The sequence below is a fragment of the Enoplosus armatus genome, chromosome 6, assembly GCF_043641665.1.
Source record: "Enoplosus armatus isolate fEnoArm2 chromosome 6, fEnoArm2.hap1, whole genome shotgun sequence".
Classification (NCBI taxonomy): Eukaryota; Metazoa; Chordata; class Actinopteri; order Centrarchiformes; family Enoplosidae; genus Enoplosus; species Enoplosus armatus.
This window is the reverse complement of record NC_092185.1, coordinates 24,609,296-24,635,240: the sequence shown is the minus strand read 5'-3', so window position 1 is coordinate 24,635,240 and position 25,945 is coordinate 24,609,296. Positions and strand designations below refer to the sequence as shown.

At 41.8% G+C, this 25,945-nt stretch overlaps 2 protein-coding genes across 2 annotated transcripts in view; one reads left to right on the top strand and one right to left on the bottom strand.

The window, feature by feature from the left end:
* LOC139286502 (uncharacterized) overlaps positions 1 to 10,811 on the bottom strand; it is a 75,349-nt gene extending 64,538 nt beyond the window's left edge. Inside the window, 9 exon segments of the mRNA XM_070907311.1 lie at positions 1,669 to 1,842; positions 2,736 to 2,909; positions 3,659 to 3,832; positions 4,700 to 4,873; positions 5,989 to 7,834; positions 8,050 to 8,285; positions 8,836 to 8,955; positions 10,172 to 10,321; positions 10,659 to 10,811. Of these exon segments, the coding sequence (XP_070763412.1) occupies positions 1,669 to 1,842; positions 2,736 to 2,909; positions 3,659 to 3,832; positions 4,700 to 4,873; positions 5,989 to 7,834; positions 8,050 to 8,285; positions 8,836 to 8,955; positions 10,172 to 10,302 (3,029 nt within the window). The 5' untranslated portion in view covers positions 10,303 to 10,321; positions 10,659 to 10,811.
* The window catches only part of LOC139286513 (NLR family CARD domain-containing protein 3-like), a 103,932-nt gene that overhangs the window by 13,366 nt on the left and 64,621 nt on the right, over positions 1 to 25,945 (top strand). The window lies entirely within an intron of this gene.

The following is a 25,945-nucleotide window of genomic DNA, read 5'->3' as shown; positions in this document are numbered from 1 at the left end:
CTGAATAAAGAATAAATGATGAAGATAAAAAATCTATTTACAATCCAATCAGATGTGTTCAGGTTTGAAATGTGTAGCTCAACATGACTTTGTCCTAATCAATGAGCTTTTCCCTCAAATGAGTAGAGAGACTTTGTCATTGTGTTATTGTGGATCATCATGATGTCAGCCTTCTACACACATCCACCAAATGTCACCACAACATTCACACACCTATTCATGTCAACACAGATTAATAACATGCTGCTGATCTCAGTCAAGTCTGGAACTACAAATACTATATTGATCCTTTAAACAGCTGCATTTGGAAATATACATGGATCTCTGTGTTCTCGTGTGTGTGTGTGTGTGTGTGTGTGTGTGTGTGTGTTCTGAAGGATCAATATCACTGATCAGACATTATTTGTCAACATATATTGTAGTTAACATCATCAAAGAAATAGTTCTACTTCAGAAAGTAAACTTCATCAATTGAAAACAAAGATTAGTTCAGAGGATCTTCTGTATACAGATGTGACCATTTACCAAAAATCATAAACATTCATTTCCTTGAACAACTAACAGTGGAAACATGTTCTACAGTTTCTTTAAGATACAGAAGTCTGTTGTGACTTCAGAAACATGAAAACATGAACAAAAGGAAATGTACAACTTTATGGATGTAAGTTATGTCTGAACATAAATTAGGTTCAACTGTTAATTAAACATATCAGATCTACAATAGAAGCAGAGAGTCAGTGAACTGACCTCAGAGTCTCCAGTCTACAGTGTGGACTCTCCAGAAAACCACACAGCAGCTTCACTCCTGAATCCTGCAGCTTGTTGTCAGTCAGCTCCAGCTCTCTCAGATGGGAGGGGTTGGACTTCAGAGCTGAGGCCACAGAAGCACAGCTGATCTCTGACAACCTGCAGTATCTCAACCTGAATAAAGAATAAATGATGAAGATAAAAAATCTATTTACAATCCAATCAGATGTGTTCAGGTTTGAAATGTGTAGCTCAACATGACTTTGTCCTAATCAATGAGCTTTTCCCTCAAATGAGTAGAGAGACTTTGTCATTGTGTTATTGTGGATCATCATGATGTCAGCCTTCTACACACATCCACCAAATGTCACCACAACATTCACACACCTATTCATGTCAACACAGATTAATAACATGCTGCTGATCTCAGTCAAGTCTGGAACTACAAATACTATATTGATCCTTTAAACAGCTGCATTTGGAAATATACATGGATCTCTGTGTTCTCGTGTGTGTGTGTGTGTGTGTGTGTGTGTGTGTGTGTTCTGAAGGATCAATATCACTGATCAGACATTATTTGTCAACATATATTGTAGTTAACATCATCAAAGAAATAGTTCTACTTCAGAAAGTAAACTTCATCAATTGAAAACAAAGATTAGTTCAGAGGATCTTCTGTATACAGATGTGACCATTTACCAAAAATCATAAACATTCATTTCCTTGAACAACTAACAGTGGAAACATGTTCTACAGTTTCTTTAAGATACAGAAGTCTGTTGTGACTTCAGAAACATGAAAACATGAACAAAAGGAAATGTACAACTTTATGGATGTAAGTTATGTCTGAACATAAATTAGGTTCAACTGTTAATTAAACATATCAGATCTACAATAGAAGCAGAGAGTCAGTGAACTGACCTCAGAGTCTCCAGTCTACAGTGTGGACTCTCCAGAAAACCACACAGCAGCTTCACTCCTGAATCCTGCAGCTTGTTGTTACTCAGCTCCAGCTCTCTCAGATGGGAGGGGTTGGACTTCAGAGCTGAGGCCACAGAAGCACAGCTGATCTCTGACAAACTGCAGCCCCTCAATCTGAATAAAGAATAAATGATGTAACTTTAGAAGACAATGTTCCTGCTTGAAATCATTCAGTGTTTAATAATCAGTTCAGAGCTGAAGAAGGTTTAGAATGTAGAAGTTTAGAAAATGGAAACTCCAAACACCTGAACCCAACAGGATGCAGGTTCAAAACTGTAAAATACAAAAAGTGAAAAAGAGCTCTCATTAATATTAATGACAACGTGCTGCTACGTCAATAGAGACGTCGTGACTTCACCTCTAAAACGCTGTCAGCTCCACCAGTGGCTCCATCTATACAAACTCATGTTGTGCAGCTAAACACAAAGAAAAACCCACAGAAACTGATTTAAGATTCCACTCAAGATCCCAAAGTTTCCAAAGAGGACAAATGTGTCGGGAGGAATTTTGGAGAAATGTGAACAAAAGACATCCACAATATTTCTTTTAGGAAAAGTGGAGTCAGAAATTCAAAGCTTCTTCAGTTTAAACTATTCAGTCAGTATGAGCATCATACAGCTTCATAAAGATGTTGGAAATAGAAAACACTGAATATATTTGTTATTGTCTGACAGCTGAAATAGAGATTATTCATTTATGCTATATTATGATTGATTTTAAAAAGAAAACAACATGACACGAGAATTCAAGGAGAAAATGGAGAGTTGAAGAGGTCCAGAGTGAATTATCCAGTGTGTGTTTTTCTTGTTATATTGAGGTTTTAAATGTGTAGCTCAACGTTGCTCTGCCACAGTCAATGGACTAAACCACAGAAGAAGAAAATGGACTTCAGCATGAAGATACTCAGTGTGGATCAGTATAATATCAGCCTTATGTCTGCAGTTTAGTGTCGCCACAACTTTCACATCATATTAATCTCAGCACAGAAGTTAAACATGGTGTCTGACCTCAGAGTCTCCAGTCTACAGTGTGGACTCTCCAGAAAACCACACAGCAGCTTCACTCCTGAATCCTGCAGCTTGTTGTCACTCAGCTCCAGCTCTCTCAGATGGGAGGGGTTGGACTTCAGAGCTGAGGCCACAGAAGCACAGCTGATCTCTGACAAACTGCAGCCCCTCAATCTGAATAAACAATAAATGATGAAGATAAAAAATCTATTTACAATCCAATCAGATGTGTTCAGGTTTGAAATGTGTAGCTCAACATGACTTTGTCCTAATCAATGAGCTTTTCCCTCAAATGAGTAGAGAGACTTTGTCATTGTGTTATTGTGGATCATCATGATGTCAGCCTTCTACACACATCCACCAAATGTCACCACAACATTCACACACCTATTCATGTCAACACAGATTAATAACATGCTGCTGATCTCAGTCAAGTCTGGAACTACAAATACTATATTGATCCTTTAAACAGCTGCATTTGGAAATATGCATGGATCTCTGTGTTCTCGTGTGTGTGTGTGTGTGTGTGTGTGTGTGTGTGTGTGTTCTGAAGGATCAATATCACTGATCAGACATTATTTGTCAAAATATATTGTAGTTAACATCATCAAAGAAATAGTTCTACTTCAGAAAGTAAACTTCATCAATTGAAAACAAAGATTAGTTCAGAGGATCTTCTGTATACAGATGTGACCATTTACCAAAAATCATAAACATTCATTTACTTGAACAACTAACAGTGGAAACATGTTCTACAGTTTCTTTAAGATACAGAAGTCTGTTGTGACTTCAGAAACATGGAAATATGAACAAAAGGACATTTACAACTTTATGGATGTAAGTTATGTCTGAACATAAATTAGGTTCAACTGTTAATTAAACATATCAGATCTACAATAGAAGCAGAGAGTCAGTGAACTGACCTCAGAGTCTCCAGTCTACAGTGTGGACTCTCCAGAAAACCACACAGCAGCTTCACTCCTGAATCCTGCAGCTTGTTGTTACTCAGCTCCAGCTCTCTCAGATGGGAGGGGTTGGACTTCAGAGCTGAGGCCACAGAAGCACAGCTGATCTCTGACAACCTGCAGCCCCTCAATCTGAATAAAGAATAAATGATGTAACTTTAGAAGACAATGTTCCTGCTTGAAATCATTCAGTGTTTAATAATCCGTTCAGAGCTGATGAAGGTTTAGAATGTCAATCGCCCCCGCCCTTCCTCGGACCACATCCATCTTGTAATGTTTTGTGACTGCATCTTTCACGGTTGTGACGCTATCACGTTGACAACTTCTGTCCACATATAAACACCTGGCAAAGTACTCAAAACCGCTTCTGTGACAGCTCCGGCTGCAGAAGGTGTCTCCAGGAACACATTTTGCCCTGATGACACACAGACACTCAATAATAACATGGTGCTGATCTCAGTTAAGTCTGCATTTAGAGGATCATTATCAAATCAGACATGTTGGACTAAAAAACTGTTAATTATTTCATTCATGACATGATCTTCTTCTTACTGTATTTGGTAGCTTAGTAGGTAAATGCCATTCAAAGGAGAGGTCCATGTCCAAGTCTTTCTTGAAACAACAGCCACATGTCATATGTACATAAAAGAGTTATCATGCATCTTAGTAATCAATCTGTCTATACCGAGTGTGACGTGGTGCCTTACTAACACAACTACACTGTAAGAAATGACTTCATAAGTTCAGCTGAAACTAATATGAAGCTTCAGCAGTCTGAGTTAACCAAATCAAGTGGGTGTTACAGACTATTCAGTACCAAAATCCCTCTTTGAGTTACTACTCCTCCACTGAAACGGTGTCAAACACAAAATATTTACTCAACTATATACAAAAAAACTACATGCACTACCAGGAAATACTGGATCTTTGCTTTGATACTAGCTGTGTTTAGTACAATACTGCTGAAAGCAGCACAGACTGACTCCTCCCTCTACTGACCTCAAAGTCTCCAGTCTACAGTTTTGGCTCTCCAGTCCAGCAGACAGCAGCTTCACTCCTGAAACCTGCAGGTTGTTTTTACTCAGGTCCAGCTCTCTCAGATGGGAGGGGTTGGACTTCAGGGCCGAGGCCACAACTTCACAGTGAGTCTCTGAGATTCCACAGTCAGAAAGTCTGTCATGATACATATATTACAAAGTATGTTATTTTGGAAGAGGACACTTTATGTTTACTTCATGGATTTATTGTCAAAACTGTTTGATATATGCTGTTTTGATTAACATCTGCTCGTCATATCAGTGGTTCAGCTAATCTCATCTCACTGTGTTTGAAATAATAACTCTCATCACTCTCTCTCATACCTGCAGACTTTCAATCTTTGTTTTGCTTTAATCTTGCAGATGAAGGGAGAGAAAATGTAGCACATTTAGGCTTCCATAGCATCCACAGTCTGTCACTGTGACCTGATCCCATGTCTCCACAAAGTTAGCATGAGGTCATCTTGATTAGAAAACCATTTTTACGATTCAGTGAACAAATACAGTTGGGAAAGAGCTCTCTTTGCTAGCTACCCGCTGCTGTCAGATTAACGTCCATAAGCGACCGGTTCAGAAGTTAAACAAATCACTCGACAGCATTAGATCTGTATATAATAAAGTATCAATATCATTTAAAATGTTGATGTGCATGACAGACGACTGCATGATGTTTTGTTGTCATGATTCTTTTCTGAGCATCTGAAAAACTTTTTTAGCACAAAAAGAATCATCAAACCAATCTTTTTTAATTTTCAGCATATAGGTGCTTCCACTCAACACACATGGGCACTTTTCTACCAAGAGCGACTGGTCATTTTCATTTCTAAAAAAATAAAGTAAATTAAAAAAGGCTAAAATGGCAGCTTGGGGGTCTCCTTGTGGCTTCGGGGGCCCTATGCAACTGCATAATCCGCACATAGCAAGAGACGGCACTGGTTGTGATCAAATGCTGTTGTGATGAAACCTCAACCACAACCTCTAAAGTCCTTCATTTGTTTTACCAGGTTTGCATGTCGTCTCCATCACCCAAAGGAAGACAAAAAACTGTAAAATGAAAAATTGAATTTTTTTGCACTCAGCATTTGAAACAGCTCAGGAGCATCTGTGACAAAATACAACGATAAATATTTTTTGCAATGAACATGCAGAACGTCATTTTAAGAATAACTAGAATTGTATAGTGTGTGTATATCTGAAGAACTAACCTGCTAATCTACACTGATTTATAATGTTAATCACATCTGGACTTACAGAGCCTTTCTGCAGTTCCTCACAGCTGGAATCAGTCTCCGTCGTCCCTCCACTGACGTGTTGTACTCATTCAGGACCAACTCGTCCAGAACCTCCTCTGATATCTGCAGCATGTAGGCCAGAGCTGAGCAGTGGATCTCAGAGAGTTCCTTCTCTGATTTGTTCTTTGACTTCAGGAACTGTTGGATCTCCTGATGTACTGACTGGTCGTTCATCTCCATCAGACAGTGGAAGATGTTGATGCTTCTGTCAGGAGAGATATCATCACTGTTCATGTCCTTCAGGCTGCTGATGGCTCTCTGGATGCTTCTTGAACTGCTCTTTGTCCGACCCAGCAGGCCTCCTAATAGTCTCTGGTTGGACTCCAGAGTGAGGCCATGAAGGAAGCGGACAAACAGGTCCAGGTGGCCATTTTGACTTTTAAGGGATTTCTCCATGGCGCTCCTCAGGAAGACATCCAGGTTAACATCGTTTCCAAAAACCTTAGAAATCCTCTTGAGAGGAGACTTTGATTTTGAGTCCCTGTATTTGCAGTCTTTTAGAAAAGCCTCCAGTACCTTTGCGTTGCTGTTGGCGTAGCAGTGGAACATGTAGACGGCAGCCAGAAACTCCTGAACGCTCAGATGAACAAAGCAGTAGACTGTTTTCTGGAAGATCACACACTCTCTTTTGAAGATCTCTGTACACACTCCTGAGTACACCAAGGCCTCCGTGACATCAAGACCGCACTGCTCCAGGTCTTCTTGGTAGAACATGATGTTTCCTTTCTCCAGATGTTCAAACGCCAGCCTCCCCAGCTTCAGAAGAACCTCCCTGTCAGCCTCCTTCAGCTCCTGCGGACTCCTCCCACGTCCCTCATCATACTTCTGCTTCTTCCTCTTTGTCTGAACCAGCAGGAAGTGTGAGTACATGTCAGTCAGGGTCTTGGGCAGCTCTCCTCTCTGGTCGGTAGTCAACATGTGGTCCAGGACGGTAGCAGTGATCCAGCAGAAGACTGGGATTAGACACATGATGTGGAGGCTCCTGGATGTCTTGACGTGTGAGATGATTCTGCCGGACAGCTCTTCATCACTGGATCTCCTCCTGAAGTACTCCTCCTTCTGGGCGTCAGTGAAGCCTCGTACTTCTGTCACCCTGTCGACACATGTCGGAGGGATCTGATTGGCTGCTGCAGGTCGGGAAGTTATCCAGACGAGAGCCGAGGGAAGCAGGTTCCCCTCGATGAGGTTTGTCAGCAGCACGTTGACTGAGGACTTCTGTGTGACATCAGACACAACCTCGTCGTTGTGGAAATCCAGTGACGGTCTGCTTTCATCCAGGCCGTCAAAGATGAACAAAGGTTTACAGACAGCGAGCTTCTCAGCTGTGACCTTCTGTAATGTTGGATGGAAAACATGGAGCAGCGTGAGAAGACTGTACTGCTCATCTCTGATCAAGTTCAGCTCCCTGAACGAAAGCAGAACCACCAGACTGACATCTTGGTTTTCCGAGCCCTCCGCCCAGTCCAGAGTGAACTTCTGCACTGAGAAGGTTTTCCCAACGCCAGCGACGCCGTTGGTCAGAACCACTCTGATGCGTCTCTGTTGGCCAGGTAAGGCTTTGAAGATGTCGTGGCACTTGATTGGAGCGTCATGGAGGGTCTCCATCCTGGAAGCCGTCTCAAGCTGCCTCACCTCATGTTGGGTATTAACCTCTTCACTCTGTCCCTCTGTGATGTAGAGCTCCGTGTAGATCTTGTTGAGGAGGGTTCCACTTCCTGCTTCATCACTTCCTTCAGTCACACGTTCACATCTCCTCCTCAGAATGATCTTATATTCACCTAAAACCTCCTGCAGACCACGATCTCCTGGAAGAGAAGAAAAATGTGAGGCTAAAGAAAAAGATTTTGAGAATCTGGTGATTATATTCATGACCAACATTAAAACAATACAAAAAAATAAAGAAAGGGTTTTAAATTCTGTGAGTTGTGGAAAGAGCTTTCATGTCTCTGCTGTACAACACAGCAAATCTCAATCCTGTTTTCAGACACGATGACATCAGCAGACAGATGTCCAGTCTTACTTTGTACAGTGCTGGTCTGACTGGTTGTTTGCGGTCCAGCTCTTGTTCTGGATCTTTCTCCACACTGGGGACAGGAGGAGTCTCCTGATGAACCAGACTGCTCCCAGTATGAGGTGACGCACTGTCGGCAGAACCGGTGTCCACAGCTGGTAGACACCGGATCCTTCAGGACGTCCTGACACAAGGCACAGCAGGACAGCTGCTCCTCCACAGAAACACCACGTTTCTTCTTCTCTCTGTAAAGACATTTCTTTGTAACTAAAATGTCACTCTGTCAGCTGTCTTGCTGCCATAAACATGTTTCAGCGCCCGTCAATTGATTTTCTAAACATGTATTTCTCTCCGTCTCTGCTGCTTTCTCTGCATTCTTCGATACACATCTTTACTGTGACTTCTACTTGAAGGCGCAGATAAATCCTTAATAAATAAGTGTCATCTCCAACATGGGGGGCTGGTGTTGACATGCCTGAATCCGCCAACGGCTAACTGTGGTAATCAAGCTTGTGAATGTTCTTCAACATTCTCAAAGATTGAGATTGATAAGGAAATAACATGAGCATGCACTGCTTTAAAGTTTAATGAATCTGGCCGCTGGTATCTGTTTCCTTCAGGTCAGTTTACAGAAGAAACAGTCTCTCACTTTGTGGTACACTGAAATGCCAGAGGAACCGGGAAGAACTTAACGTTTGAAGAACCACGGCAGCTGTAACAGGCCGGACCTCAACACACTAAATGTGGTTCTAGCCGACAGTTTGGAGGTTCAAAGGTATGAAGCAGTTCTCTCACTTTGTGGTTGAGGGTCCAGGGTCATTACTGAAGTCTGGAGGATACTCTTTGGAGCAGTCGCTCTTCATAGACAGACAGCTGGATGCTGGAGACTCTGCTCTCTGTCTGTGGTACTGACCTCTGCAAACAGCAAAATGTTTGTATTCATATTATTCAGTATAAATCACTGATAACGTCTCTGCCTGTGACCCCTACACTGCCAGTGTCCATTTGCCTAACAATAGCATCCTGTATCCTCGACCTCAGCTCGACTGTGTCAACATCTGGATCCCAACCTGTTAGCAATCCTCCCCCCCCTGATGCCCTGGGAAAAATGAAATGGAAACAAAACAAATGGCTGCTGATGTGTCTGCACTTTTTGCCTATATTGCGTCTTTCCTTGACTTCAGGTTCATTACACACAAGGAGGCCTATTGTGAGTGAGGAAAACACCACATCCTGCTGCCGGCTTCATTTCACCATGACGTTGTTTAACTGACAAAGACACAGTTTGGCGTAGTTGCATTTGTATCCTATTATTCTACATTTTTGTTATTGACAATAAAGTCCATGAAAAGACCAAAACCAACAGTGTGTTAGTACGTCTCTCAATGCTCGCTGACTTCCCTACCCTACCGAAGATAAATTCTCACAAATACATAGTTTCATTTTAAAAAGGCTCAATCATTTCCCGAAACAGCTGCTCACTGTAGTTTTTAATCAAACAAACAGGAGGAAATAGTGCATTTGTTGGGGACTATTTTCAGCGGCGGAGTAATCCACATTTGGTGCTCTAATGAGTATTTTGGCAGCAGCATGGTGTGTGTGGGACTGAGTCAAAGTAAACTACTGAGAGTGTGTTCATGGTAATGAAGGAACATGTCACCCAGTGCAGCAGTGTGGCTCATTGAGGTGTTTGTATGGTGTGTTTCCTGACTCATTATACCTCACCTTTGTTGCAAATCCAAACACTATTGCTCAGTTTCTACAGTTAACCTTTGACATCCGCGACTCATCATTAAGGCTGTAAAATTACCTGCAAAATGTGTTCAATCTCTGTTAGACCCAAATTGATCAACTTTAACTTAAACACTGTTTGTTTCTTCTGCGGCTGTTTTTCTCCTCCACCACGGCCCTTTAATTGCTGATCTCTTTAAATCTCAAAGAGGTTAAAATATGTAAAAGGAAACAGTGAAAATGTTCATTGTTAAGTATCAATACACTGATATGCCAGAGGAACCGGGAAGAACTTAACGTTTGAAGAACCACGGCAGCTGTAACAGGCCGGACCTCAACACACTAAATGTGGTTCTAGCCGACAGTTTGGAGGTTCAAAGGTATGAAGCAGTTCTCTCACTTTGTGGTTGAGGGTCCAGGGTCATTACTGAAGTGTGGAGGATGATCTTTGGAGCGGTCACTCTTCATAGACAGACAGCTGGATGCTGGAGACTCTGCTCTGTCCTCCTCTTCCTCCACACAAACACTCATCTTCTGGACTTCAGTCGCTCTGAGAGGTAAAACAGTGACACTGACTGTGAGCTCAGAACACAAGAATCAAGACAAACAAGTCTGTTCAAGAGTCACAAACAAGACTGAGACAACAGGAAGTAACACACACACACACACACACACACACACACACACACACACACGCACACACACACACACACACACACACACACACACACACACACACAGTATATGTGCCACCCTGGACATTTTAGTGGCTAACATTATGAACAGAATTATTATTATGTCAGACCCCCCCCCCCCCCCATCATTAGTTATTCTTTTTAGTATCTTTTAAAATGCCTTGAGTCACTTCCAAACAGTGGAAATCTCACCTCCTTTACCTGCAGGGCGATATTCACTTTTGCCACTAGATGGCGGCAGCGGCTTTGGTACGTGAGTGACTGGCCGTAAATCCTTGTTGAGAATAAGGAAGTCAGCGCAGTCGCAACAGCGGACAGTCAGGATAACAGCAGAAGAAGCCGTGATTTATCCAAAGCTGTCTTCTTCTGGTTGTATTTCAGTACAGTAAAGTACTCTGGCACCTGGATGGACGTTTTCATCATTCAGTGTGTCACATATACAGTAAAATAAAAGCAGGCAGCTCTCCACCTGTCACTTCTCTTGAAATCTGGGCTTGTTTTCTTGGGTTACAGCAGGTTTAATGCGTTTAATGACCAAGGCACGTTTTAACCGTTTGTGTTTTGATGCATTTGACTCAGACAGAAACCGGAAACAGGCCGTTTTTTCGTTGTTTTAAATTTTGGACAAAAAACACAAATTCAGCAGGATTTCTTGTTTTCTGTTTTTGCTGACAAAACAAAGTTATCACTCAATGTTTCGTTTTCTTTGGTGGGTGGGCCTTCAGCGCTCCCTTGCTTCTGATTGGCTAGTGTGCTCTATCAATTGTGTTTGCGCTGTTTTCTTCAAAATAAAGGTTCTACCTCTTTGCCTTTAGACAGTGCAGTGTCAACACAAAAACAGATATATTGCGAAACATAAACAGACAGAAAGACAGACAGACAGGGCTGCGTTACGATCACAGACCACATTTGTGTTGGTGGCTATCATTCAATTTTATTTATATATCGCCAAATCATAAAAGACATTATCCTAGGGCACTTTTCATACAGAGCAGGTCTCGACCAGACTCTTCGTAATATTATTTACAGAGACCCAAGAGTTCCCAGTTGGGCTGAGAGAGAAATAGAGAGTGGAGAACATAAAGTAGCACAATGCAAGTTCCACAAAGAGATATAGAGTAATGGTAATAATATTAATTTATGATGCCCTTCAGCCTTTAATAATTGACTATAATTGAATAACAATTTAGTATTATGCTTTTACTGACAGGTGCCGCAGATAATTTTGTTTTATGACCTACAATGACTAGAACAAAAAAAAAAATCACAGAAAATGTTCTGTTGGTGCTGCAGCGTTTTACTGTGTTGCATGTTCATGTGCGGCTGAGTGACCATAACGCATCATGTATGTTTCGAAAATGAAAGTGCTTTAGTAAGTTTTAAAGTCTGTTCTTAATAATCAGGAAGAACAGCGGCATAGAACCGACAGCGGACACGTCAAAGGCAGTTACAAGAAATGACCAGCAGGTGTCGCGCTGTGAGAGCCTCCTGTGTGCACAGATGTGGCTGGACAGATTTTCCATTTCCACGTCTTTGTTTTAAAAGCCTGTTTGATGCTCAGTGTTCAGTGTTGATGGTAACTTGTGAATGAATTAAAATACTGTTTGAATACGTGTCAATTGTATATTTAAACACGTGTTTAAACACAGGCAAACATACAGATACGCATCAGGTAAGTTATGCATGGACAGCAGCTACAGACATAATTGTGCTAAATGATAATATATGGGCTACAAAGCTCCAATGCCCCGTTTTTTCTGACTCAGCGATTTGGCAAAGTACAGATGTAGTCAGTCTGCTTGAGTCGACATGACAACTACGAGCTTCTCACAGCGCGACACCTGCTGGTCATTTCTTGTAACTACCTTCTTCCTGATCATTAACAACAGACTGTACTCTCCACAGCACATCCTGAGGAAAACTTACGGAAGTGCATTCATTTTCAGGATAGACATGACCATTACCATCACTCTATGTGGACCCCCCCTCTCTTTCTCTCTGTCTGTTAAAGGTAGTTTTTCCTTACCGCCCTCGCCAAGTGCTTGCTCATGGTGGGAACTGTTGGGTCTGTGTAATAATGTTGTAGAGATTGATGTGTATTATTTGATACTAATCATAAAAGTAGTCTTTTCATAAAATGGTATGTAGTACAAAGTTGTCACGTATGCAATGTTCCAGGTAAATAACTAGCAGATGTTGGGGCCCCATACTGATAAGATTCATTATTGTTTGGGTGTCTCCCTTGGAATGTGGGAGTTATGCGATAGAGGTCTCTTTTCCTTGACCCCTAGACTGCTGTCCAAATAACTTGTATATCATAGGTTTTGGGGTACTGAGAGACCCTAGGGAAATATAAGTTTATAGATTCATGAGTTATAGTAGGACCCTATGTATGCCTAAATGTATAAAGGACGAGGTTGAACAGTGTTCGAGGCAGCAGTACTGATTCGGCTACGGGTGCTGTACAGGTCAAGATGCGCATGCCTGTTGATCCTGATCTTTGATGCAAATAAAGAATATTATGTGAAAAGTCAGTATCAGCGGAGTTTCCTTCCGTCATCGAATCATCGCCTACATCTGGGGAATGAAGAAGAAATTGACGACATTACTTGGCGTCACGAACAGGATCTGCTGCATCCGAATTGACAGCTTAACCCACGAACTACCACATCAAGACGCCAGGTGAGGCTGGTTCGTTTGGTTAAAACTGTTGGTTGCACTAATAAGAAGAATCTGTGTTGATGTAGTGGTGTGTTGATGGTGAAAGTGAGACTCCGTCTAAATTAATGTAATACTAAGGATGTAAAAGATAGAAATAAGAAAAGTGAAAAGAGAGATGAGAAAAACATAAGGGAATAAGTTCAAGCGCTGGGGGTGTGTTTGAGAGCTGATGTGTGTGTGCTGCAGGATTTTTGTTGCTGGACGGTTTGCCTCTGTCTGTCTGTGTGTGTATGTTGTGTGGGGTATGGCAGTGTGTGTGTGAGGCTGTGGACTGTTAATGTGTACTTGATATATATGTAGTAGAATTTTTTAGACATATAGGTTGTGATTGGCTGCAGGAGATTAACAATTCATAAGGCAAGATATTTTTGTTGATCCAGTGTTAAAAAACCAATGAGCTCTTTTCGAAGGGACTTTATAATGTGATAAAAACATGAGCCCAAAAAGGAGGACATTTATAATTATATAAGAGAATGAGACCATTAAGGGACATTAATAGTTTGATAATATAATGAGCCTCTTTGGGACATTTTATAATAATAATAATAATAATAATAATAGTAAGATATGAGCCTTTGCTAGGTCTGAAGACCGGCAGGGACAGTTTGTTTGCATAACCACTAGACAATTAAAACAGGAAAGAAAATCTCCTGATAAAGAGTATTAAAATGTGTTCTTCTGTGGTTGGTGGATTGCGCAGAAAGTAGAGGAGAAGATTGGATGGTTAAAGGATAAATTCTGTATTTCGGCTGTTGATTGGTAAGATGTGGTTCTGGCTTTTGGGTGTACCTCGTCTTTGTGCTTCATACACTGAGTTAATTTTTCTTGAGGAGAGTTGGGCCGGATGTTCGCTCCCCGACAGTCAGTGTAAACTGGAAGTCTTTGTTACTTTCAAGAGGCGGAGAAAAGAGTGGTGTCTCATTTTTGAAGGCGGCTCCTTCTAAAAAGAAGAGAGCAGTGAGTGAGCCCCCCCACTTTTTTCTTTTTCTCTCTCTGTGTAAAACAGAAAGAGAAAAGGTACAGAGAACTAGAGGACACGCCAGATTGAAATTATATTAAAATACTTATTCTTTAAATTGAGATTAAGTGTTGAAATAATTTGGCAATTAAAGATTTTGTTTTTGGACCACTAAACCTTTGGTTTCCTTTGAGGTTGGCAAATTCAGTAGTTTTTTCTGGATTGTTTGTGATAATAAGGTGCTTCATAAATATACTTTTAATTTGGTTTTGATATAATACGAGAGTACAGGGAAGCCATCACAATGTCAAAGATGGACACTAAAATTATGAAAGCAATTACCCCTGTTGATGTAGTACAGAAGAATAATCCTCTTGTCAAAGGTGTTTCAGAAATGTCGAAAAAATGGAGCAAGCGTTGGCCGGACATTGATCAACCCTGGCCAGTGGAAGGCACTCTTAACCCAGATGTGATTAAAACAATGCAAGTGCTGGTGGCTACTTATAAAGTAGGGCAAAAGAAAGGTAAGAAGGGACAAAAACGTAAGGACAAGAGACAGACCGAGCTTGGCATTTTGCAGTTTGAGAGTGAGGGACAGAAAGTAGTAAAAGCCGCAAAGGAAAGGAGAGAAAGAACGGAAGAAGAAATAGGGAAAAATGTGAAGGAAACAGAAAAGTTAATGGCAAAGGTCAATGCTCCCTTCTCACATACTGTCTCAGTAAAGAAGCCCCCACCTTATGAGGAAAAGGTGCAGCTCACTGATGTGTATCCTCAGCTCCCAGTGATCAGCCAGGAGGGCAATTACCACATCAAAGATGAAGATGAGCGAATAATCGAAATGGGAAAAGCCAAAACAACCATAAAAATGTATCCGACCTCCAAATCCAAGAAGAAGAAGACACACCGGAGAGATTTGAGTAGACTGAGGTTCAAAAGGATGGAGTTGGGAGATGAGAGTCAGAATGACTCGGATGAGGCCATTGGGGGATACAGCCAAACAGTCAAAAAGATGTTGACTAAAGCAGAAGAAAGAGGATGTAGATCAGTCAGGAGTCCAGAGGAGAGTGACACGGATGAGAGCGAAGATGGACCCAGTGATGAAGACTTGGAGGATGAGGGTCTTTTCCCTACAGAATCCAGTACTGGGAAAGAAGATGAGAGACAACAGGTCCTAAGAGAGGTTGAGAACACTCTGGGCAGATGTCAATTGGACCTGGAAGAATCTGTCAGCACAGAGCGCCGACAGGCATTGAAGAAGCAGATACAGGACCTGCGGGCAACAGGAAGAGAATTGCGAAAGAGAATAGTTCAAAAAGCAGACTCTTCAAAATACGCACTACGCCCAAGGAAGGAAAGGGATTTGGATAAGATGTGTCCAGTGGTCATTCGAGGTAGGAATCTGGAGTATAAGCCCTGGCAAAATACAGATATGTCTGACATTCTTGGAAAATTACCTACTCTTCAAGATGGAGCACATCCTTGGATCGCTAAGCTGGAAGAAGTTTTGGTGGGAACACAGCCTGCCATGGGAGACATTAAGAGACTTCTGGCCAGTCTCCTTGGGATCCCAACTATGCAAGAGATTCTGCAAAATGCAGGACTTGATCGATATATGGGGACTGCAGTAAATGATCCGGAGTTGTTTGCTGCCAGTAGAGGTCAATTTTGGAGAGCATTGAGAGACATGTTCCCAACAAATGTACATCCTGACAATATTCTCATTGAGCCATTGGGTCCACAAGAAAACCCGAGGGCTTACGTGTCAAGGGTTCATCAAGTTTGGAGAAATATAACAGGGAATGATCCGGATTTGAATCGGATGGAGCAATCAATTTTGCGAGTTAAGCTACAGAAAGGGCTGCCCCTGCCAGTGAGGAGCAAACTGGCCAAGGTGGTTGGACTTGGAAGCATGACAAGAGGTGTCTACATGGATCATATAACACACCAAGTGGAACTATATCGGAAAAAGGAGCAAGACCAGAAAGAACAGGACCAGGAGACTCTCAGAAAACTTAATCAAATACAATTGGTAGATAACAAAAAGAAGGACAAAAACCAAGCCGTGGTTATGCAGAGTCAGTCCCAGCCAAATCAACCACCACAAACTCAGCCAGGACAGATCCAATTTCAACCACCACAGTCATCATTTGTGACTCCCGTCGCTCCCTTTTCACAATCAGGTTTCGGCCAGTCACAATTGTGGAGAGGAAGAGGACAAGGAAATCAAGGAAGAGGAAGAGGAGGATATTTTAATCCCAATTTTCAACAGTCGACTGAAGGATGTTATAATTGTGGACAGATGGACCACTTTGCTCGTGAATGCTATAGGTCAAGAGGAGGCTTCAGAGGAGGCTTCAGAGGATGCTACAGAGGAGGATTCAGAGGACAACCATGTCTACCCAGGGGACCGGTAAACCCTTATAGGGGTCCGGAACCAGAATTCTAGGGGTGCCCAGAAAACTTGCAAGGGAGGTGTCAGCTGGTAGTGTCAGGGCCGGAGCAAGATCCAATCGTAAAGGTGAAAATAAATGATCAACCATTAGAAATGATGGCAGATAGTGGAGCTGCTTTCACCTGTATTCGGCCTAAAGACGCTATACATCTCCCCATGTCTGGCCAATTGATACGGACAATCGGGTTTGAGGGTGTGAAACAGCTGGTTCCTCTCACAAAACCAATTGAGCTCCGCTGTAAAAATCAGAAGATTACAATACCTATATTGGTGTCAGAAAATACGCCAATTGCACTCTTGGGAAGAGATGCTTTGTGCAGATTAAAGTGTACGATACGATGCACACCAGACGGCTGTCTGGTGGAAATGCCAAGTGAAACTTATGACCAGTTATTGATGACAACAGAGACTGAGGCTTCTGAAGCCTATTGGATTGGAAATCTTAGTCCAGAACTACTGGAGCCGGTCAAGTTGTGGGAAGAATTCATCATAGCAAACATGCCTGATGCAAGACTTCCTGAGTGTCCACTACATTGCACTCTTAAGTATTTTAAGAGTGCTGCTGAATCAAATCCAGCAGAGTGGTTAAGTCAACAACCAGAACAAGTGCAGCTCGTTTCGGGTTGTATAATTTTGGGACCACAAGGAGCAGCAATGAAGATAAGCAGTAATGATTATCTTGACAAAGAGCATAATATCAAGAAAAGTGTTCCACATGTGTCTTTGAGAGTGGCTGAAGGATATGAACAAAAACATATAGGGACAATGATGACAGATGCGGAGAAAGCCATTTTTAAACCGATAAAGGAAAATCTTACTATCTGGAAAAGTGAAGATCAGCGATTTATAAAGATTATGATCTCAGCTCAAGGACAAGGGCAACCACAGATGGTGCAGATTACACATGAGTCAATCTTCAGTGCAAAATCAGACTCAGATGGTATGAGAGAGGAGATGCTGCGACAAGTTCCAGAATGTTTGTGGTCAAAGCACAGTACTGATATTGGACTTGTGAAGTCAGCCCAACCAGTGAAAGTTGAACTTCGACCAGGAACCAAACCACCTTGGAAAAGCCAATACCCACTGAAAGAGGAGGCAATTGAAGGGATTGGAGAATAAATTGAAGGACTGTTGCAAGCAGATGTTTTGACGATAACTTCAAACCCTCAGAGCAACACACCTTTATTGCCGGTAAAGAAGCCAGATGAGTCCTATCGTATGGTACATGACTTAAGAGCAGTAAATGAAGTGGTTGCTGATTTTCCAGCAGATGTGCCGGATCCACATACCTTGTTAGCTCAAATTCCCCCAGACGCTACACATTTCACAGTGTTAGATCTGTGTTCCACTAAGCGCAGAAAGTCGAGGTTTGTTTGGCTTTACATATAAGGGACAGTCTTATGAGTACAAGAGATTGCCACAAGGATTCAAACATAGTCCTCACATTTTCAACAAAGTGTTGAAAGATGATTTGGCGGGGATAGATCAGATCTTGCAAAATAGTACTGTTGGTCAGTATGTTGATGACATCATCATCTGCTCGCCAGGTAAAGAAACATGTCATGAGGACTCAGTTAAGTTGTTGCAGATATTGGCAGAAAAGGGACACAAGGCCTCCCAGAAGAAGCTGCAATACTGCCAGGAGAAAGTGATTTATTTGGGTCAAAACATAACACAAGGACGTAGAAGCATCTCTGACAAACATTTGGAGGCCATCCAAAGAATCAGAATCAGAATCAGAATCAGAATCAGAATCAGATTCAGAAAAGAAAATCATCATCCAAAGGGCTCCAAAGCCTAGGACAGTCAGAGAGATGATGACATTTCTTGGCATTGCTGGTTATTCTTCAGCATGGGTAGAGGATTATGCCAGTCTAACAGGGCCTTTGAGGGCCATGATCAAAGCTACTGGAAATACCCAACTTCATTGTAACCTGACCTGGACCCAGGAGGGTCTTGTGGCATTTGAGACCTTGAAGCAAAGGTTGCAGACGGCACCAGCACTAGCATTGCCAGACTATTCTAAGAACTTTTTGCTGTATGTGTCTACATCCACTGGGGGTAGCTATGCATGTGCAGTTCTTTGTCAGCCAACGGGTACGGGGACAAGTCCTCAGCCCATTTCTTATTACTCCACTGCTTATTCAGAAGCAGAGTTGGGGTTACCACTGTGCTACAGAGCAATGGTGGGAGTTCATTTGATGTATGACAAAGCGTCAGCTGTGACTATGGGTTATCCTGTGACAATTCTTACCCATCACAGTCTCAGAAATCTTTTAAATTATGGCAAATATACATTGACAATGCCTAGGCTCAGAGACTATCATAGACTCTTGGAACAGGAAGATGTTACCCTGGCAAGATGTGCCACAGTAAATCCAGCTGAAAATTTGCCAACTCCAGAGGATGGGGAGCCACACGATTGTGTTCTAGAAGCAGAGAAATACTCAAGACTCAGGTCAGATTTGCAAGCTCTTCCATTGCAAGAGGCAGATCTGGAGTATTGGACTGATGGGTCCTGCTATCGAGTAGGAGACACATTGAGTGCTGGCTATGCTGTAGTGAAAGCACAAGGAACTGAATTGGTTGTTGAGAAAGCAGAAGTAATACCACAGCCTGCATCGGCACAACTTGCTGAGCTAGTGGGGCTGACAGAAGCATGTTTGTTGGCAGAAGGAAAACGGGTGACAATATATACAGATTCTGCTTATGCGCATAATGTGTGTCACTTGTTTGGAGCAGTGTGGAGAAATCGAGGATTTAAGAAAACAGATGGTTCTCCTATACAGCATCATGCTCAGATAATGAAGTTGTTGCAGGCTATGATGAAGCCTAAAGAAATAGCAATAGCTAAGTGTGCTGCGCATAAAAAAGACATGTCAAGGGTCACACTCGGTAATAAAGCAGCAGATGAGGCTGCAAAAGCAGTCACAGGAGCAGATAAATTGGGCAAGGTCTTTCTGGTCACTCATGAGGTGGACTTGGAAGATAAAATTACACTCAGAGATGTGGTTTCAATGCAGGAAGCTGCCTCTAGGATAGATAAACAATTGTGGCAAGATCGAGGAGCCACCCAAGATTCCACTGGTATGTGGCGAAACCATGAAGGATTGATGGTAGCACCACCAGACCTACTAGGTTTGATGATTCAAGAAGAACATGGGCTAGCTTATGTCTCAAGGGGGGAAGTAAGGAGAAAGATAACAAAAGAGTATGGTTTTTGGGCACCTTATTTGCTTGAACAAATTGATTATGTCATAGGCAGATGCACTATCTGTTTAAAAAATAATGTTCGGAGAGGTTTGACAGTCCCTCCTGGTCACATTCCAACTCCGATAGGTCCCATGCGTGAGTTGGTTGTGGATTTTGTTGACATGATAAAACCAATTGAAGGCAAAAGATACATGCTTGTTGTAGTGGATAGATTTTCACGATGGCCTGAGGCTTGTCCTACCAAGCGGAAGGATGCTCAGTCTGTTGCTAAGTTCTTGTGTCGTGAGGTTATAAGTAGATGGGGACTTCCAGATCGTATATCCTCAGATAATGGTAAAGAGTTTGTGGATAAAACGGTAAGATTGATTCTACAGAAATTGGGAATTAAACAGCGTCTAGGAGCTGTTTACCATCCGCAAAGCCAAGGAGCTTGTGAAAAAATGAATGGTGTGTTGAAAAATCGCATTGTTAAGATATGCCAACACACGGGTCTAAATTGGGTAGCGGCGCTTCCATTGGCATTAATGGCTTGCCGTTCGAGTGAGCTCCGTGATTTGCACATGACACCCCATGAGTTGGCCACAGGTCGACGAATGCCAACACCTTGTTTACGCACCAGTGGAAAAGGTCCAAGTTTGGCCCTCTTGGAAGACGAAATGCGAATGTATGTTCAGTATATGGCTGCTTTACATAAGAAAATATCCACATATGTTTCTGACAGGCAAAAGCAGGAGGAGGTGCAAAAGAGGCTAGATGAGCAAAAGAGGAACACAGTGCAACCCGGAGACAAGGTGTTCGTGAAGGTGTTTAGAAGAAAGTGGTTTAACGAACGCCGCCAAGGACCATTTGAAGTTGTTCGCAGTACTGGAACTGCAGTGCAGGTTAGAGGGTCTCCGACTTGGTATCATTTATCGCATTGTGTTAAAGCACCAAAGGATGTTGACGGCTCAAGAGAGCCAGGAGAAGCAGAGGTTCATGAGGACCTCCAAGGTCAAAATCCGGATGGAGAAATTGACCATGTTGTGGACAGTCATGTTGGTGTTGATTACACTCCTAATGATGCCAGAGATGACTTATCAGTCAACGAGCAGGAAAGAAGATTTGGTGACATTGTGTTGCAACATGTCCCAGAAACAACAGGGCCTACTGCCCTGCGGAATGGCTTGTCAGAGATTCCAGAGGGCTGCAATACCTGACCTGGAAAATACACAGACCCAGCCAGGCCAAAAAGTCCAAGGCCCGTGCGGAGCAGGGTTAAACCGAAACGTTACGAGGACTAGAGTTGAGGTGGCCTTAGGAAAGTCAGTTCAGCTCCCCTGTCAGTGTACAGGAGAAAATAGCGGACAAGGGAAATATTGAGTACAGTGGGAAGATCCCCACGCAAGAGTCATTGATTTATCAGCAAAGTCACCAATTGGAAGATATGTGTTAATTAATGATAAAAGAAGATTGAAGGTTGAAGGAGACTGTAGTATTTATCTACGAGGGTCTCAGTTGGATGATCAAGGTGACTATAAATGTTCTTACTATGACCTACAAGCTGAGAGTGCGACATCAGAGATAGCCTACAAAACTTAGTGGTGATAGATAAGAGTAAGATCGCAGAGTCTCAAGTGATTAAGAACGCAAAAGAACAGACAACCATAACATCAACTCTTCCGTCAAAGACTATGAAAACGACACAAACGTCCACTTCTTTAGTTTTAAATGTTACTGATGCTAAGAATGTTTCATATTTAACTACAGTTTCAAGAACTACTAGTAGTATTAATATATCAACTCCGGCTATTACTCTAGCTACAATTTTGCTAGGAACAAATGTTACAGCTATGGTGGTGACAACTTCTATTCCTGAAGCATCCGGACATGTTACAAGTAAAATAGTGAAAACAGATACCTCTACAAGTAACATGACTATCATATCTCCAATGTATACAAAATTTCAGAACGTGACACTGACAACGGATATGACATTAAAAACATCTATGACATCTGCGACATCGAAGTTTGGATTGGAGTAATATTAGTAAGGAATTTGGAAATCATGAATTAACTGTTGAAAAGAATGATACAAAGTCATCTGAAACAGTTCAGCTGACTATGGCGGAAGTAGACAATGATGATTTAGATTCTGATTGGTCACCAGAAGACATGACTGAACGTTATCATGCACTACAGAAGCGTGAAGTTAAGTGGAAAGCATTTGGATTTGATTCTTCAATGTTGCGAATATCAGACCCATGGGCAAGTAGAAACTTATGGTTTCAGCAATTGACTCATTCTGTAAGATTAGCTACTAACATGAATTGTCCATGTATAGTGAAAGTTCCAGCTCCAGGCACATGGCCTTCAATTTTAGAGACGGTACCAGAACCGTTGAATATGGTTTGTCAAAGTAATGCATTATCATGGTTGCTTTATAAGCAACGAGCATCAGCAGATCCTCTGATGGCTTTGTCAAAGAATCTGTTTAGACCTCGACGTAATTGTTCTTGGTTGAATGATCTACCTTATGTGAATTTGCTCGATCAGCATGAAAATATTATGACAGCAGTCCCTGAAGCAATGGAAGTGACACCTGTCAAGGCCATGACTTGTTTTTGTTCAAACGATACCCATAACGGGGCTGGAATGTTTGTGGGGATATCAGAGTGTGATAAGTATGGGATGCAATTTGGATTTCATGATCAAGCAGTAGTTAATGAGATATATACAGTAACTTTTCATGCATCTCACCATAAATTGAGTAGAACGTTAAGTGTACAAAGTCAAGCTTTGCCAGTTAATGTGACTATTGGAAGTTTTAAGGATATTTGGTGGATTTGTGGTGATAAAGCATTTATATTTCTACCATATGGGTGGACTGGATGTTGTTATATGGCAATGTTGAAACTTCCCTATGAAGTTTTCTTTGTCCAACAGGGACAGGGTCCTGATGGGGACCAACCTAATGACGTTTCTGGAAATAGGAGGAAGAGAGATTTGGCACAGTTTCATAATCTGGAGTCCTATCATTGGAGGATAAGTTTAGCTGAGAAATGGGGTATAGGTTTGTTGCCATGGTATGGGGTAACATTCTTGGCTGATCATATTGATAATATCACCTACACCCTACAAGGTTTTGCAAATGAGACTATAAGAGGGTTTGACTACCTGTCAAATACTCAAAGAAGTCATAGGTTAACATTGTTGAAGCATGACATGGCTCTTGATTATATTCTGGCCAAACAAGGTGGCCTATGTGTGGCTTTAAACTTAACAGGGGATGCCTGTTACACTTTGATTCCTGACAGCTCTGACAACATAACTAGTGTCATAGATGCATTAAAGCACATTAGAGATGCGTTTGGTGCATCAGGAGGAGCTGGATGGTCAGCTAATGCTTGGTTGCAAGATAAATTAGGACCCATGGGAGCTGTATTGGTTCAAATTCTGGTGGCTCTTGTTTTGTCACTGTGTGTGATGTTTTGTTTTTGTATGTTGTTGTTGACTTTCGCAAAGGCTATGATACTGAGATGGGTAGGAGTGGTAATGCCGGCAGATAATGCCCAGATGCCACTGCTACGAAGAGATAACTTAGGTGAGGATGAGGAGGAAGTAGTGGCAGACGACATAGTGGATCAATATCCAGTTTTGGTTGTTTAACTTTGAAGTAGTCATAGCGACATTTATCTTTTAGGATTATTTTAGGATTTTTATCATTAGTGTTGACATATTAGTTTTTATTTGACTTTCTTTGGTTGGTGTATTCTGTATTATGTTTTGATCGTTGGAGTTACAGGTAGTGAGATTACTTGGGATGGATAAGTTTACATTCCAAATTGGATTTGGAATGGTAAAGGGGGGAAATAGAAAATTGAATTGTAACATTTGTAAAATTTCTCTACATTCCATTATACATTTCATAAATATGCCATCATTTTGACAATAGGATTATGAACTGAACATTGTGAAAATAGGAAAACAAGGTGAATTAATTGCAAACTACTATACTGCATCTGATGTTTTTGCAAAGATATTGGCTGGTGTTTTCTCTTTTCCCAGGACAATAATGGGGAGAGCAATGTGAAGGTGGCAGCTTGTCCAGGGATCCCCACAGTCTCCATGGACTCAAACACTCACACATGGATATTGAAAATGGACAAGGGGACCCTGAACAAGGATACTGTAACAATAAAATTGATAAATCTTATTCAGAACACTATGGGGACTATATTCAATTGTTTAGTATGTTAGTATAGTTTTTTATATTCATACGTTATTGCGTTTTGTTTATTAATTTGTAACCTGTGTTAGTGATAGCTACGTTATATGTCCTTATATACAGTGCATCCGGAAAGTATTCACAGCGCTTCACTTTTTCCACATTTTGTTATGTTGCAGCCTTATACCAAAATGGATTAAATTCATTTTTTTCCTCAAAATTCTACACACAACACCCCATAATGACAACGTGAAAAAAGTTTATTTGAGATTTTTGCAAATTTATTAAAAATAAAAAACCTGAGAAATCACATGTACATAAGTATTCACAGCCTTTGCTCAATACTTTGTTGATGCACCTTTGGCAGCAATTACAGCCTCAAGTCTTTTAGAATATGATGCCACAAGCTTGGCACACCTATCTTTGGGCAGTTTCACCCATTCCTCTTTGCAGCACCTCTCAAGCTCCATCAGGTTGGATGGGAAGCGTCGGTGCACAGCCATTTTCAGATCTCTCCAGAGATGTTCAATCGGATTCAAGTCTGGGCTCTGGCTGGGCCACTCAAGGACATTCACAGAGTTGTCCTGAAGCCACTCCTTTGATATCTTGGCTGTGTGCTTAGGGTCGTTGTCCTGCTGAAAGATAAACCGTCGCCCCAGTCTGAGGTCAAGAGCGCTCTGGAGCAGGTTTTCATCCAGGATGTCTCTGTACTTTGCTGCATTCATCTTTCCCTCTATCCTGACTAGTCTCCCAGTTCCTGCCGCTGAAAAACATCCCCACAGCATGATGCTGCCACCACCATGCTTCACTGTAGGGATGGTATTGGCCTGGTGATGAGCGGTGCCTGGTTTCCTCCAAACGTGACACCTGGCATTCACACCAAAGAGTTCAATCTTTGTCTCATCAGACCAGAGAATTTTGTTTCTCATGGTCTGAGAGTCCTTCAGGTGCCTTTTGGCAAACTCCAGGCGGGCTGCTATGTGCCTTTTACTAAGGAGTGGCTTCCGTCTGGCCACTCTACCATACAGGCCTGATTGGTGGATTGCTGCAGAGATGGTTGTCCTTCTGGAAGGTTCTCCTCTCTCCACAGAGGAACTCTGGAGCTCTGACAGAGTGACCATCGGGTTCTTGGTCACCTCCCTGACTAAGGCCCTTCTCCCCCGATTACTCAGTTTAGATGGCCGGCCAGCTCTAGGAAGAGTCCTGGTGGTTCCGAACTTCTTCCACTTACGGATGATGGAGGCCACTGTGCTCATTGGGACCTTCAAAGCAGCAGAAATTTTTCTGTAACCTTCCCCAGATTTGTGCCTCGAGACAATCCTGTCTCGGAGGTCTACAGACAATTCCTTTGACTTCATGCTTGGTTTGTGCTCTGACATGCACTGTCAACTGTGGGACCTTATATAGACAGGTGTGTGCCTTTCCAAATCATGTCCAATCAACTGAATTTACCACAGGTGGACTCCAATTAAGCTGCAGAAACATCTCAAGGATGATCAGTGGAAACAGGATGCACCTGAGCTCAATTTTGAGCTTCATGGCAAAGGCTGTGAATACTTATGTACATGTGATTTCTTAGTTTTTTATTTTTAATAAATTTGCAAAAATTTCAAAAAAACTTTTTTCACATTGTCATTATGGGGTGTTGTGTGTAGAATTTTGAGGAAAAAAATTAATTTAATCCATTTTGGAATAAGGGTGTAACATAACAAAATGTGGAAAAAGTGAAGCGCCGTGAATACTTTCCGGATGCACTGTACATCATTACAGGGGACATTGAAGTAGAACAATTAGTTTAGTCAACAATTGATCTTGTTCAATTAAAGGTGTTCTTGACTTTTATATAATTACATGAGTGATAATCAAGTGTGTATAACATGGGGTATAAGACCGAGGAAAAGAAAATGTTTTTGGGGTTTATTCATTGTAAT